The following is a 15,561-nucleotide window of genomic DNA, read 5'->3' on the forward strand; positions in this document are numbered from 1 at the left end:
TTCAATGAGTTCCAGTTTTTCTTTTATATTAGCAATAGAGGTATCTGAGGCAAAGGCCGATTCTGCTTTATCAATCTCCTCCCCAATAATCGCACTCTTCCTAAGTGCTGTATTGATGGTAAGAAGCATTAGGTCACGACTACATTTAATTGCCACCCCAGCAAAAGCCTGTTTATAATCTACATCATCGATAAAGAGACAGGGTTCCAAATGAACCACTAGACCCTGTGGAATAATATTCTTTCTCAAATATTCCGTAAGAAGGTGACTATGCATTTCTGTACGGAATTTTTTCTTTCTAAGTTTAAGGAGGGTGTCACTGGTAACATTCGAATTAGCACCTGTTCCAATAGTGATATCTATGGTATCAAAGAAAGAAGGCACCTCAATAGCTGCTGCCAATTGTTCTTCCGAGAAGAACACTGAATCTGATGCCGCCATATTCTATGGTTAAGAATCACTGGGAACAAAGGAAGAAATCAAGGAAAAATAATTTGTGAATTGAACCGTAAGGTCGCGTCACTCTGCAGAAGCTAAGACACCAACTTCTCAGTCCGAGAAGCAAACAACAACTACTAGCCTATGCAACAACGTGTTGTACAAACATTAAAACAAAGAATAGGCGTCCCCGACCACATGAACCCAGGGGAGAACCAAAATAATATGTACCAAGAGGGAAGAGGGGTTCACATGTATGCAACCGGAGAACAAATCGCCGGGATAAACTGCAACAAGCACAGGAGTCAAGTCGGGGGATAGATCAGGTCAAGGAAAGTAGAATTTCATCAATCTTTAATAGACACATATTCAATTATATCATACATAGTGCTGAAATTACAATAACTCCACCACGGGTACAGCAGCTACCAGGCTATCATGGCTGGGTTGCCACAATTGAGAATTATGACGACAGAACGAGATACCCCTCCGCCTATTACAGCCCCTTGTCACCCCATAGCCCGCCACCACTACCCAGCCTCCGCATCATCGATGCGTGTCTGCGTGCAATAGAGGCCCAGAAGGGGAACCTTACCACCATTGCACAAGAACAGCTCAAGGAGATGAGATTGTTGAGGGCATGCATAGAGGCGTCCTGCCGCAGGAGTACAAAGTCGCGAGTCTGTGCAACCGCACCCCTCCTCACCCTTGCACAAAGAGTGAGGGAGGGTAATGAGATTGCCTCCTCCGTGGTGAAGGTAATGAGACATGCAGTACAACTTTGCTTGGACAACATGCAGGCCAATAGGTCAGACCCACCCAAATTGGTGACAACCAATGAGGGCTCCCAGCAAGGCAGCCCAGGGCACCGGTCACAGAGGATGCGTCATACTCGGGAGTCTGACCAGAGCCCCTTGGCCAAAAGGGTCCAAAAGTAACACGGACTGTGGGCTCTACTGGGTGTGTGTGTGGGTATGGGTGTGTGTGTGTAATGTGGGTGTTTGTGTGGTGGTAGGTGGGTATAGGGGGTGTGTAGGTAGGAGGTCCTGTTTCTGTTTAATACATTCTTTTCACTTGAAGTACTGACTGGGCATTCCATTTATTCAAACACATTTCTACTGTGATTGTGCATGGTATACAGTTAGATGCAAGGGAATTACAGAGTGGAGGGGGGTACTCAGAAAAAGTTCTCAATGAGTTCTTGCTTGTCCATGCGTCCACCCCTGGCCGCATTGCGCTCAGTGTGTGGGTGCAAGTGACTGACTGGCACAGGATCCTCCTCTGGGGGAGGATTGTCCAGATATGGGGGGCAGGCATATGTTGCGCCTGATGCAGATATTGTGCAACATTGCATAGGCCAAAACAATCTGTCCCATTTGCACTGACATGTACATGAGGGCCCCCCCAGTCCTGTGCAGACACCTAATCGGGCCTTCAGGAGGCCAAAGGTACATGGTTGTATGCCACTTCCTGCAGCGTCCGGGCTGGGGATTCCTCAGAGGGGTCCTGTGCCACAGAAACAGTGGGTTCCCAGAGTCACCTACAAGGTCTAGAGCTAGATCTGAGTACTGTTGATTGGTAACGGCATTGCCCATGATGTCTGCATTGCAATGGTCAGTCTGTGCATGCTCTTCCCATTTCATATTGTGCTACAGTGTTTCACATATCAGTAATCACATGAGTATTGCACTGCTCAGGGCGTTGTCCCAGGACATGTATTTGGTGACCCTACATGGCCAAGTCTGATCATACTGCCTTTGCAATGTGCGGTTGGGGTTTGCATCCTGGTAGCTGGAGGGCATTTAGTGTGGATGTCCAGTTGGGATTCCAATGGCCTGCTCAGTGACTGCTACATCTCAAGTCATGTGCTACCCCTGTGTGTTGTGGCCTGACAATTTAGGGGTGCGCTGGTGACTCCTGCATGTGCAGTGCACATTCCGGACATGCAATTGTTACATTGTTAACACCCCCTCCTCTTGGCTGTCATTTGAGCTGCACGGTAGATAGAATTGTACATGTTCTCACCCAACATCCAGGTTCTTTGGCCTCTGTGAAGCGCTATGTACGCCGGCAGACTGCTGTTTTGTAGGATCATGGTGCCGATGGATCCTGGGAACTGAACACAGCAGTGCTTGATGGTCAGGTTGGTGTCACAGGTCACTTGGACATTGAGGGAATGGAATTGCTTTTGGTTCCTGTAGATCTCCTCTGAGGGGTGGGGGTGGGGGTGGGGGTGGGGTTGGGAGGGGGGGAAGCACCATCTCTGCATGCGTGCAATCCAATGCTGCTACCACATTGGGATGCCCCCCAATGGAATGGAATGGAACTGGTCCTTGTTGGTGTTCAGCTGTTCCAGGCTGGTGAGGAGGGCAATGTGTTGGCCCACATGGCGCAGTAGGGCCTCCAGCACCTTCACCAGCACTCTGGCGAATGCAGGCTGTGATATGCCATGCAGCTGGCTCCGAGTGCTGGAACGTGCCAGATGCCAAGAAGTGCAGGACTGACACCAGTTTTACCAGCGGTGGGATGGCAGTCCCGATTCCGACCCGGCTCCCTATGTCCTTCTGGATGTGTGTGAGAGGAGTTCTCTGATGGTCTGGTCTCCCTGTCAAGGCGGTACAGGGGGGGGGGGGGGTTTGGGGGATTTGTGTGTTTGTGAGGGTCCATGGTGTGACCCATGTGCGTGCGATCACTGAACTCTGCCTCGCCCCACGCCCTCCATGTGCATCCCCTTTGCAGCAGCATCCTCATCCTGCTCACCCTGGCATCCTGTCGCCACTGTTGGTACTTCAGCCCCAGCAGCTCCAAATCCGCATGCAGGCCCTCCAGGTCCATGTTTGCAGCAATATGTGGCAGCATGGATATGTTGGTACGTTTTTTGGGCGGGGGGGGGGGATGTGGTCCTTTAGTACTCTTCCTGTGTACATTGGGTGCACCTGGGTGTATTGGGTGCACCTGTGGCCTATTAGACATCATCTGTGTCCATTTACCAGCTGCTCTGAGGTGTTGGTATCTTCGCCTGAGATTTGCCAGTATTATTGGCAATTCCGTATTCTTACTTTGCTGGTATCAGTGCAGGGGTTTTTGACATCTTGTATTTCGTTGCCGGTATTACCGGTGACGGAAACTCTGGACGGTCCGGTATCTGTCACTGGTATTGCCAGCAATGGTGTTTCCGCTTACTTGTAGTTTGCCAGTATGGCGTAAGTGCCAGTAAATTGTATTACTGGCAGTTTTAACTTTTACCAGCAAACTTGTGATGACGGCAAATGTGTTGCGCTTAAGGAAGAGGATGGCCTTACTGATGGCTCAGGCCAATGATACGTTGAAGGCTGGTCAGGCTTTGGTCAAACTTTGGTCTGGCAGAATGCTTCACTTAATTTTATCCCAGGACAAGAAATACTGATCATAAATCCCATAAGGCCTTGAGCTTTACAGGGCAAGTGGTCAGATCCTTACCATATTGTTGAAAGATTAGGTGAGGTGAACTAATTAGTGGACCTTGGAAGACCTGGTCAGGCTCCCAAAGTATTTCATGTAAATAAATGAAGGCTTTCACCCCTATGGTTGAAATGCGAGCCCTGCTTCTGGCTTCTGATGGGGAAGAGGAGGAATCTGAACCGCTCCTTGACAGTTCCAAGGCAGACCTTGGCATGGCTGCATTGAGGGTGCCAAACTGCCCCCTCAACTGACTCCTCAGTAACAAGGTGAGTTAAAGACTTTGCTTAGGCAGTTTTCCACCTTGTTCACACTCACTCCAGGTTTGACACCTTGGTGCAAACATAACATAGATACCGGAGACAGCGTGCCTACCAAAAGTAGGGGCAATGGGATGTCGGACAAGGTGAGATCCCACATTTAAGTATGTGGTCAACGAAATGTTGGATCTTGGGGTGATTGAGCCATCTAGCAGTCCTTGGTCAAGTCCTATGGTTTTGGTACCAAAAGCAGTTATATCTGATTTGAGTCTGCATGGACTATAGAGCTCTGGATGCTGCCACCAAGACAGATGTTCATCCCTTCCACAAACAGATGAGTTGGTGTACAAGCTAGGTGCTGCCAAGTACCTTGGAACTTAGGGTATTGGCAAATGTCCCTGAGAATAGATGCCAATGAGAAGACTGCATTTTCTACACCTGAAGGACTTTACCAGTTCAGGGTAGCCTTTTGGGTTGAATCATGCACATGTCATTTTCCAAAGGCTGGTCAGCCATGTTCTGAATGGGTTGGATGAATGAATTCTGCATTGCATATCTGCGTAATATAGCAGTCTTCAGACCTTCTTGAGAGGAACATGTTAGACACCTGGAGATTGTGTTACAGGCTCTTCAGAAGGCCCACCTGACCATAAAGGCTACCAAGTGTCGGATTGGTCAGGGTTCAGTGCCCTATCTTGGTCATGAGGTTGGTGGGGGCAAGAATCAGCCTCTTCGCAGCAAGGTACCCAAATCCAAGTGAGCTTTTCTAGGCCTCACTGGGTATTACAGGGACTTTATGGCAGAATATGGCACGAATCTGTGATCACTGCCACCCATAATTCCACCGATAAAAATGTTGACTACCATTACGGCGTGGAGTAGTGATCAGATGGACCACTGTGGCCTGCATCCCCCTACCCCACTCCTCCGGCCACTTACCTTAATGGTGGCACACACAGAAGTCTGCCGCTGACTTTCCTCGATCCCTGCAGTGTCAGTTCCCACCCACTTACGTGGGTCGGTGCTGGAGCAGCAGGGTCCCTTTTTATTCTACTTTTTTTCCTCCCTGTCCCTGTAAAATTTCTTGTCCTCCGCTCGCCATTTAATGGAAGCGGGGGGCACCGCTGCATCCCCTGACCACATTGCCATGACTAAGAGGAGCGAGGGGCAGCCCCTGCTTCCCTTAGTCGCAGTAATGGGAGGTCAGCATTTTCTTAATGTGCAAAGGCGCAGTTTTTGTACCAGGCGACCTCATGTGGTCGCAGTACTGGTACGATTCCCTATGGCACCATAGCTATGCCTCAGACTGCCCTCACTACTCCAAAGAAACCTAAGTGTGTTGCTTGGTCTGATGAGTTAGACCTTCCAAGGCCTGAAGGATTCCCTTGATCAGGCCCCTGTTCTCATGACATCCTATTTTCAGAGACTTTCATTGTGAAGACAGATGTCTCTGACACGGTGCTCTGCTTTCACAGTTAGATGACAAAGGCCGGGAACATCCTATGCTTTTCATTAGTCGCCAGCTTAAGGACCGAGATCTATATGGAACTCACTTTGTTGTGCCAACTGACCATAGGCCCTTAAAGTGGCGGAACATGAATGGAGTGAATACTAAGTTTCTCAGGTGGTCCATAAGGCTTCAAGGCTTTGACTTCACCATGGATCGTATACCAGGTGCACAGCATTGCAATGCTGATGGTCTGGCCAGAATATAGAACCAGTTATACCGGAAACCCATGCATGTGTTGATTATATCCCCTCCCACCTCCCCTCACACTCCCTCGTCCCTAGTCTTGGGGGGGAGAGGGTGCAATTGTTGGGAAAGATTTCACTTTAGGCCACTTTCCTTCCATAATCTATGGACCCCAAAATGTTGGGGAATTTGGGGAATCTTTTACTAAAGAGTCATGACCCATCATTTTTGAAGCATTATGAATGTGATGTGAATAATCAGCAAACAGCTGCAACTTGTTTAAAGAGCATAGCGTGCGCCTACCACGAAGTAGAGATTTTCTCCTAGTTCTTTTTTTTGTGAATAGGGTCTTACAATGGCCATGCCATGAGATCTTTCGTTTGTCCTTTGGCCATTTTGTTTCTTGGCCTCCTTCCTGCCCTCTCAGGTCAGGAAATCACTAATATGGTCGTGCATTTTCCTGGGAAAGCCACTGCTTTCGTGGCCTACTGCATGCCATTCGTAGGTGGGACTGTCTGGTCCAGCCCACAAACTGTGGTGCCTGAAAATCTAGTGTGTATGCTTGATTGAAACCCACTGTGGTCCCTGATTGAACCACTGTTGACTGAGTAGTTCAGAACCTTACTATTAGAGGGCTTAGTTTGATCACTCCCCTGAATTTAGGGTAAGAGGAATCCTGCAGCCATTCCAGCAGATCTGTAATGGAGCCAAGTATCCTGTGTTGCTGTGCAGCCAACTGAAGACCTGTGGACGACTCCTGAAGAGGCATGGCACCCTTCCCTGCAATTGCCCCCGTAAAGCCCTTCTGCACTTTCTGATCTGAGAAGCCCTTGTCGCTGCTTCAACCCTTTGAATGGTGACCAACCAGTCTCAACATCTTCTCGTGCTCCTGCAGCTTTGAGGCTTTGGAATCGTCCCTGGACCACCTGGTGGACCGACTAGCTCTGAATTTGGCTACTGCGCCAGAACCGTTGGTTTGGCTTGGAACTTTGGTGTTTGCCAGCTCGTCCTACAAGTCGCCTTCCTGACAAGTTTCAGCTTCCCAGCATTAAGGGATCCTGTCCTGGAAGCCTGCCTTCATTTGCGATTGCAGAGAAGCCTGTCTGCGGTGACTGTCGCTGGAACCAGCCATCCCCATCTGGTAGTGTCTTGAAGAGACCTGCATCGGTGGCTGCTGCATTTCTTCATTGGAAAGGGTTGCACTCTGCCCCTGGACCCGACCTGAATCTTGCTTGCACCCGCATCTCCTGGATCCAACGACAGGAAAACCTACCTGCAACGACCTCCAGTCAACCTTTCTTCTCACTCGGGAAAATCTGAGTAAGGGCATGAGTAAGCTCACCTATAAGAAGCTTTGTGAATAACGATGTTTCTGATGCTTGTTAATCTGCTTAGAATCACATGCTGTGCATAGGTCCGACATCCAGTGGTCACTGCGGAGTATTGCATCTTGTTTTTCGTAGTCGAAAAGGGACGTCGACAAGGCGTGTCTGAAATACTATCCCTATAGTGACGTGTGTTGTACCCACAATCCTTCACGCGTCGAGGTCCCTCAGATTGCTTTTTTCCGCCCAGCTACTGGTCGCCTTTACGCGGAGCTCCTCGAGAGACATTGCAGATTCCATCTCCTCGACCTTTGGTCGTTTTTTTTTCCTATTTTTCCCCCGCTAGACCGCTCAGGGGTACCCCATGAAACCATGGAAAGGCTCCATCTCTGCATGGAGAGAATGGAGAGGTTTATGAACACCCAGAACCCTCCCACTCCCAAGAGAACAAGAGAAGGGCCTCAGGAGGACCCCAAAGCCAAATACCCGAGGCAGGACACAGCCTTAGACTTCCAGAATGTGTATGACCTCACGGGTGAGGAATACTTAGAAGAGGAGGATGATTTTGTGGACAATGAAGAGGGACAGAACCAAGAGGAAAGTCTGGAAGACAGCCCAGACATGGTAGGAGAAGGCTTCGGAGAAAATCCAGAAGAAGGACCTTCTTATCCCTGGCAATCCCCATCAGTATATTCGGACACTGATGTCCTGAACCTAAATCCTCCTGACAATTCACCAGTTAGAAACACGTCTCCCATTGACGATCAGCCCACATTCAATGCCCTGTTGCGCAGAGCAGCAGCACATTTCGAACTGGACACTGGGGAAATCTCTCCGGAAATGGACTTTGTAGAAAGAGTAAGGAGAAACCCCCAGTCAGCCAGACCATTCCCCTCCTCGCTTCAGTGAAGAGAAGAATCATCCCTTCGCTATCCACACCCGCACTAATCAGAGGAGTTAATCCAAGGATTGAAAAACTTTTCACTCCTTCACCCTCAGACCCGCTGTACATCAGGGGACATTCCATTCCGGATTCCCTTGTAGTAACGAATACAAGGAAGAGGGCAGGGATGCCGCTGTCCACCTGTGAGGTACCACCTGACAAGGAGGGCAAGAGGTTATATGCCCTTGCTAAAAGAGTCACATCCTCGGCTGCCTTTTCGGCAAGAATTGCGAACAACAATTCTTTGCTAGCCAGCTACGCGGACGCGCAGTGGGCCAAACTGCGCAAGGACGCCGAAGAAGCGCCGGAACCACTACGTACACGCCTGCTATCTACTATTGGCGAAGGAACCCAGGTCAACCAGAGTATTGTAAAGAACTCTCTGGATGCTGCTGAAACAGCGGGACGTTCCCTGGTTCAGGGAATACTCCTAAAACGCCATGTATGGCTGCGCAACTCAGGGTTCAAACCGGAGACACAGGCGTCTTTAATAAATAAACCTGTTGAAGACTCTAACCTCTTCGGGAAAGCGGTGGATGAGGCTCTGGAAATGGCTAAAAAAGAGTTTGATACTATCAAAACTCTTGACCAGATCTCTAAGCCCACTACCAGATGCGGCTATGGCAACAAACGCTTTTTTCGTGGCCAACGCCAACAACAGAGTCAGCAGCAACAGTACCCTGCCACCAGTTACCAGGCCAATAGTGGGCAGTACAACCAAAGAGGCCAGCGCCGTGGCAAAGGGAGAGGTCGGGGGTCCGCCCCCAGAGGCTCCCAAGCCCCCAACAACAAGTGACGCGAAGATTCGCGTCCCCTCCCATGCAACACCGGTCGGGGGCCGGATAACATCCTTTCTTCCAGCATGGGAGGGAATAACGTCAGACCGCTGGGTACTTTCCACCGTAGCCCACGGATACTGCATCGAATTCAACAGTTCCCCAACATACAGACCCCCGAGGGGACGACGCATGACTCCGGAACACCTTGCTATCCTTCTCCAAGAAGTACAACAGCTGCTGGAAAAAGGAGCCATAGAGGTCGTACCTCTATCTCAGGTAATGGAAGGTATTTATTCAGTGTACTTCCTTGTACCCAAAAAGGATCTAACCATGCGCCCTGTATTAGATCTGCGCCCAGCGAACAAGTTTATCAAACCCCAGAAGTTTCGTATGGTGACCTTAAAGGAAGTGATCCCACTGCTAAATCAGGGAGATTACATGACAACATTGGACATGAAAGATGCATACTTTCATATTTTAATGTTGCCAGCGCACAGAAGATACCTCAGGTTCATGATAGAGGGCAAACACTACCAGTTCAGAGTGCTACCCTTTGGCATAGCATCGGCACCAAGGGTATTCACGAAAGTACTGGCAGTGGCAGCGGCCCACCTGCGCAGGTTGTCCATCCCAGTTTACCCTTACCTCGACGACTGGCTCATAACAGGGGATTCTTACGAAACATGCTTCTCCAATACCCAAAAGACGGTAGACCTTTTATTCCAGTTGGGCTTCTCCATCAACGAAAAGAAGTCCAGCTTAGACCCCAGCCAAGTCAAACAATTCCTAGGGGCTCTAATTCAAACAAAGGACGGCCTCGTCTTCCCCTCCAACGAGAGGGTCCAAAACATGCTGTTTCAGATCCCTCAGTATGTGATCGGTCGAGAGGTGACGGTACGCAAAGCAATGCGCTTGCTAGGCATGATGGCGTCGTGCATTTATTTGGTACCTCGCGCGCCTGCGCATGCGCCCTATGCAAGAGTGGCTCAACAGCCAGTGGTGTCAGGCCAGCGGATTATGGGAAGATCCAGTGGTGGTCTCGCAGGCCTTGGTTCTCTCGCTACGATGGTGGACAAAGGAAAACCTGGAAAAAGGGAAACCCTTTGCCACACCCGCCGCGCAAGCCACTCTAACCACCGACGCATCCCTAACAGGATGGGGGGGCTCACCTATCCCATCAGAATGCTCACGGAGTGTGGACTCCGAACGTAGCATCCAAACACATAAATCTACTGGAGCTACTAGCTGTGTTCAAGGCGCTAAAAGCCTTCCAGGAACACCTACAAGGCAAAACTGTGTTGGTCCTTACAGACAGCATCACAGCCATGTACTACATCAACAAGCAGGGGGGCACCCACTCTCCAGGGCTGTCCAAACTGGCCCAGAATATATGGAAGTGGGCTCTCAAACAAAACATGTTCCTACTGTCAGAACATATACCAGGGGAACTCAATCTGCTGGCAGACAAACTCAGCAGAGATTTCCCCCTGCCCGAAGAGTACGAATGGCGACTGCACGAAGACATCGTCTTCGACGTCTTCACACAATGGGGATTCCCAGAAATAGACCTATTCGCAACCCTGGAGAACTCACAATGCCTAAGTTACGCCTCCAGGTACCCTCAGAACCAATCCAAGGGGAACGGTCTGTCGATGCAATGGTCAGGGAAATTTGTTTACGCTTTTCCCCCGACTCCCCTTCTCAACAAGGTGGTGCACAAGATGCACCAGGAACAAGTAACCATGATACTGGTGGCCCCAATGTGGGCCCGACAGCCGTGGTTCGCTCACTTGATGGAGATGTCTCTATCTCCCCCAGTGAAACTCCCCTGCCCGTACAACATGCTGTCACAAGACAAGGGCAGGACTCTGCATCCATGCCCCCAGAACATGAACTTAGCAGCTTGGCTCCTGAGATCATAGAATTCGGACATCTACTGCTCCCGCAGAGATGTATGGACATTCTCAGGGAAGCCAGAAAACCTAACACTCGCCACTGCTACTCTAGCAAGTGGAAGAGATTTGTCGTCTGGTGCAGAGGGAAAAGCATCAACCCAATTGACTGCTCTCCCACACATATTGTTCTATACCTGACCCACTTATTGGATTCAGGTCTAGTGTTCAATTCCATTAAAGTCCACCTAGCGGCACTTTCTGCATACACCACTTCCCAACTCAAGGTGTCGTGGTGGAAGATCCCTGTTATAAAGGCCTTCATGGAGGGAATAAAGAGAATACACCCCCCCGATAGCTGACCCAGCTCCCGGATGGGACCTTAACGTGGTACTTACCAGACTCATGGGCTCACCATTTGAACCCATGCACAAAGCATCTCTTAAAGACCTCACTCTTAAGACTGCTTTTCTAATAGCTATCACCTCCATCAGGAGAGTAAGTGAACTACAGGCTCTTTCTGTTCTAGACCCCTTCGTTACAGTTCACAGAGATAAGGTGGTTCTACGCACGCACCCAAGGTTTGCTCCGAAGTTCATATCGAAATTCCACGTAAACCATTCTATAGAACTGCCAACGTTCTTTCAAAATCCTTCCAACTTGGGAGAAAAAACTCTGCACACACTAGATGTGCGCAGAGCGGTCATGTTCTACATGGAAAGAACCAGACCACTGAGGAAGACTAATCAGTTCTTCGTCTCGGTGGCAGCAGGAAGAGAAGGGGATGCAGTTTCAAAGTCCACTATATCTAGATGGATTGTACAATGCATCACTCTCTGTTACACTCTTGCTAAGAGAGAACTGCCCTTTAGGCCAAGAGCACACTCTACTCGAGGCACGGGGGCATCCATAGCATTCATTGCAAATGTTCCCCTTGAGTCCATCTGCAAAGCGGCTACCTGGAGTTCTGTGCACACCTTTACAAAACACTACTGTCTAGATGCACACTCGAGATCTGACTCCCAGGTGGGTCAGGCAGTATTAAGACATCTTTTCTCTACTGTTCCTTCTCATAACCCACCGCCAACTCCGGGTACTGCTCGCTAGTCTATGCACAGCATGTGATTCTAAGCAGATTAACAAGCATCAGAAGACAATGCATTACTTACCGTAAAAGCATTTCTGATGATTGTATCTGCTTAGATTCACATGCGCCCACCCTTCCTCCCCGCTCGGATGGAAGGAACATAGACTTCCTTTTATATCTCTCTTTTCTGTACTCACTCACGTCTAGAAGGCTCCCTCAGGGCAGAAAAATACAAACAGAGGGACCTCGACGCGTGAAGGATTGTGGGTACAATACACGTCACTATAGGGATAGTATTTCAGACACGCCTTGTCGACGTCCCTTTTCGACTACGAAAAACAAGATGCAATACTCCGCAGTGACCACTGGATGTCGGACCTATGCACAGCATGTGAATCTAAGCAGATACAATCATCAGAAATGCTTTTACGGTAAGTAATGCATTGTCATTCCATTCCCTTGCTTTTAAAACGTTCATTTTAAAAACGGTTCTAAGAGATCGAAAAAAGTATCTTACTGACCTGTTAAATCGTTGAAGTCTTCTGGAACATTTTTTACCACCACAAGAACTCTTCCTGCTTTTGTCCCCTATCCTGTAAGGAATTTTGTGACTTTTGGGCACAAGGCCCCATTCAACATTGGGACTGGACATATAAAGTTAGGGTCTTCATTCGAGTGTTGTGTGATAGTATTTCCTGCTTGATTCATTTTTCTGGTGCGTTTTTGGATTTGGGCCTGTAATAGAGTATTTTTTATAATTGCCTATGAGCAGAATCATCGTGTATTTCACTATGTGGACTCATTGTGTGCCCCTGACCCTACACACCTCTCCTGAGAACTAAGCCTTGGCTTCGCTAACCTTGATTGGGTTTGGCTGACCTCATAGTTTCCCCTCTACACTAACTAGGATGGCCTCCTGAAATTGGTCTACCAGGCCAGATTTGAGAGATCTATTTTAACCGTAAGGTTTCATACACTTTTAGTGCAGAAGTAGTAGGTGTAGTGTAGCACCCAATGTCATGCTGTTTGTAAGGACTTTTTGGTATCTCTTTTCTAGGGACAACAGCATTGTAATTGTGGTGGGTGAAACTGGAAGTGGAAAGACTACTCAGCTGACCCAGTACTTGCATAAGGATGGGTACACAGATTACGGAATGATCGGCTGCACCCAACCTCGACGAGTGGCTGCAATGTCTGTCGCCAAACGAGTTAGTGAAGAAATGGATGTCAACCTGGGTGAGGAGGTGAGTACAAATCCAATGTGTGAGAATTGTATCAAGCCATTTAATATTTCTCGCACCCAGCTGTTTTTTCTTAATTTAATCTTCCGTATATTCTTCAATTTCGCAATTTTCTTTTTGTAAAAACAAACTTTGCTAATCAAATTTCTGATACAGGTCTCTTGCTTGTTTTAAGGTTGGGTATGCAATTCGATTTGAGGACTGCACGTCTGAGAAGACTGTGATCAAGTACATGACTGACGGTATCCTGTTGCGAGAATCTCTCCGGGAAGCAGACTTGGATCATTATAGTGCTGTGATCATGGATGAAGCTCATGAGCGGTCCCTTAATACCGATGTTCTCTTTGGCCTTTTGAGGGAGGTAAGTTTGTTTGCATATAGGTGTACACAGTGCAACTGGTGTTTGTGTTTGTCTTTTTGTGAAAAATGGCCGGTGTAGGTGTATTTGTTTGTTGATGGGTGGGAGAATGTTTGGGTTGGTGGGTCGGTCGCTGTATTTGGTTGATTTGGTGCGGGTTGGTGGATGCGATTGTGTGCGCATGTAACGGCCTGCCAGTGGGTGTCAGTCGGTTCCTATGTCTAGGTGTGTTTACGCCCCAGTGTCTTGTTTTGTGAGATATCTTGAACCTCGCCTGGCTTTTCCTGTTGTATGCTGGGACATGTTTTGTTTTTCCTCTTATAAGTAAGGGTCTACAAGTCGTACCATGCAACAGGAAAGCCAGGACTGGTTCAGAAGGGGACTCATGATATGGGGTCAGCGTGGAAGCTGTGCTTTTTCTACCTTTCCCCCATATCTATACACGAACACTTAGAAAAGTACTGATGGATCTTAGTCATCTTTCTTTTGTGCAGGAACTGCCTATAGATTAATAGGCGTGTTTGGTGTTGAAACTTGCAATAAGCTCTAAAGGACCAGGAATGCTAGCTCCACAGTTAACTACTTTAATTGGAACTTCCTTTTTTTAAGAGGCTAAATATAGTCTGCTTTTTATTCTTTCTGATTCTAAGAGAAATGCACTCCTCCCACGCTTCCCCCCCCCCCACTCCTCCTCATGGCGACGTGTGACAAAATATTTACCAGTGCTTTCTGTAAAATGGGGATTGTGACACTAAGCACACTTCATATTTGGTGCAGTGGTGCCACCCAAAGGCCAGCCATGTGCAGTGACTCCATTTACGCTTTACTTCAAAGAAAGTGCGTTTGCACTACGTGTCAAGTAAGTTTAAAACATCCCCCTGCTTGCTAGCAAGGTAGATTACCATCACCCGTCATAAAATATCATCACCTGTGTGAATGGGCTAGTAGATTTTACATAGCCTTTTCTCAAAGGCTATAATGTGGTGACCTAAAATGAATTCCAACTATGCTTAAACCTAATACATTAAAGTGCTGTTCACAATGTATTTTGTATTCACTTTGGTCGGTTCTTTTTCAGTATTTCTAGGAGTTCATAATCTTCTGGATCATTCCTTACTATTTTTACGATTCCATTTTAAGGCTGGGCCTTTTTGTAGCTCTTCTTTCTTACTCAGTTTTTCAACAGAAAATGTTCGCAAAGCTACTGTCTACTTCTGATTAATCACATCATTTTTTGATTCATTACTTTTATATGCAGATCCTTATCAAAATGTTTGCAGTGTGCTTAGCAAAATATTGTTTGCAGTTCAGCAAATTCAATTAATAATTCTGAAAATCATAGAAAAGGGGTGACTGGCTAATCTTTGTGCTCAGTTATTTTCAAGGGGACCAAACGGTTTGGTTCTGTCTTTATCCAGTTGTCACATTGATCACTGGCCACTTCCCAAAACTGCATGCCCCCGAAAAGTGCAAATACCTACATTGTAATTATACATTCACCCTTAGCAGAGATAACTTCGCATTTGATTCAATGACCAGTGCAACAAGGTAAGTAGTCAGACGCATAAACATATACAGTACTCTTTAGAAAACTCACAGAACAGCTCCCCGAACTCTTATAAAAGTCCAACCATAAGAGGGGTTGGGGCCTTGTGCCCAAACGTCACCAGTTCCAAAGTATACACTTGTCAGGTAGGTTTATATAGAGTATTGCAGGGCCAGTAGTTCTGAATAATAAAGAGTCCCAAAGTTTGATAAGTTCAAGTCAAGTTCAGATTGAGTCCATAATTCAGCACACTATATAGTCCTACGGAGGGATCCTGAACCCAGGTTCCACCACCCATGATCTGGCAAGAGTAAGATAGGGTCAGGACGTTATGCCCATGTTACCATATGGAGGACTGTGGGTGGACAGAAACACGTATGTCACTTACCCCCTGACTCCAATTCTTCCATTGACCACTGCTGCTGATCTGCAATCCATTGGGGACACAATCTTCTGCACTTGGGCCGGTCAAGGAATGCCCATGGGTCGCAGGTGCAGGGGTCACTTTGAGCGTCTAGGACAGGGGTGCACAACTGATTTTGACAGAGGGCCGAAAGTACC

The 15,561-nt window shown here is 47.9% G+C and overlaps 1 protein-coding gene across 1 annotated transcript in view; it reads left to right on the plus strand.

Moving 5' to 3' along the window:
* The window catches only part of DHX38 (DEAH-box helicase 38), a 2,105,687-nt gene that overhangs the window by 961,528 nt on the left and 1,128,598 nt on the right, over positions 1–15,561 (plus strand). Inside the window, exons 13-14 of the mRNA XM_069635507.1 lie at positions 12,913–13,099; positions 13,272–13,457. Of these exons, the coding sequence (XP_069491608.1) occupies positions 12,913–13,099; positions 13,272–13,457 (373 nt within the window). The remainder of the gene's footprint in view (positions 1–12,912; positions 13,100–13,271; positions 13,458–15,561) is intronic.

Source organism: Ambystoma mexicanum, chromosome 1q, assembly GCF_040938575.1.
Source record: "Ambystoma mexicanum isolate Mex_15411 chromosome 1q, UKY_AmexF1_1, whole genome shotgun sequence".
Classification (NCBI taxonomy): Eukaryota; Metazoa; Chordata; class Amphibia; order Caudata; family Ambystomatidae; genus Ambystoma; species Ambystoma mexicanum.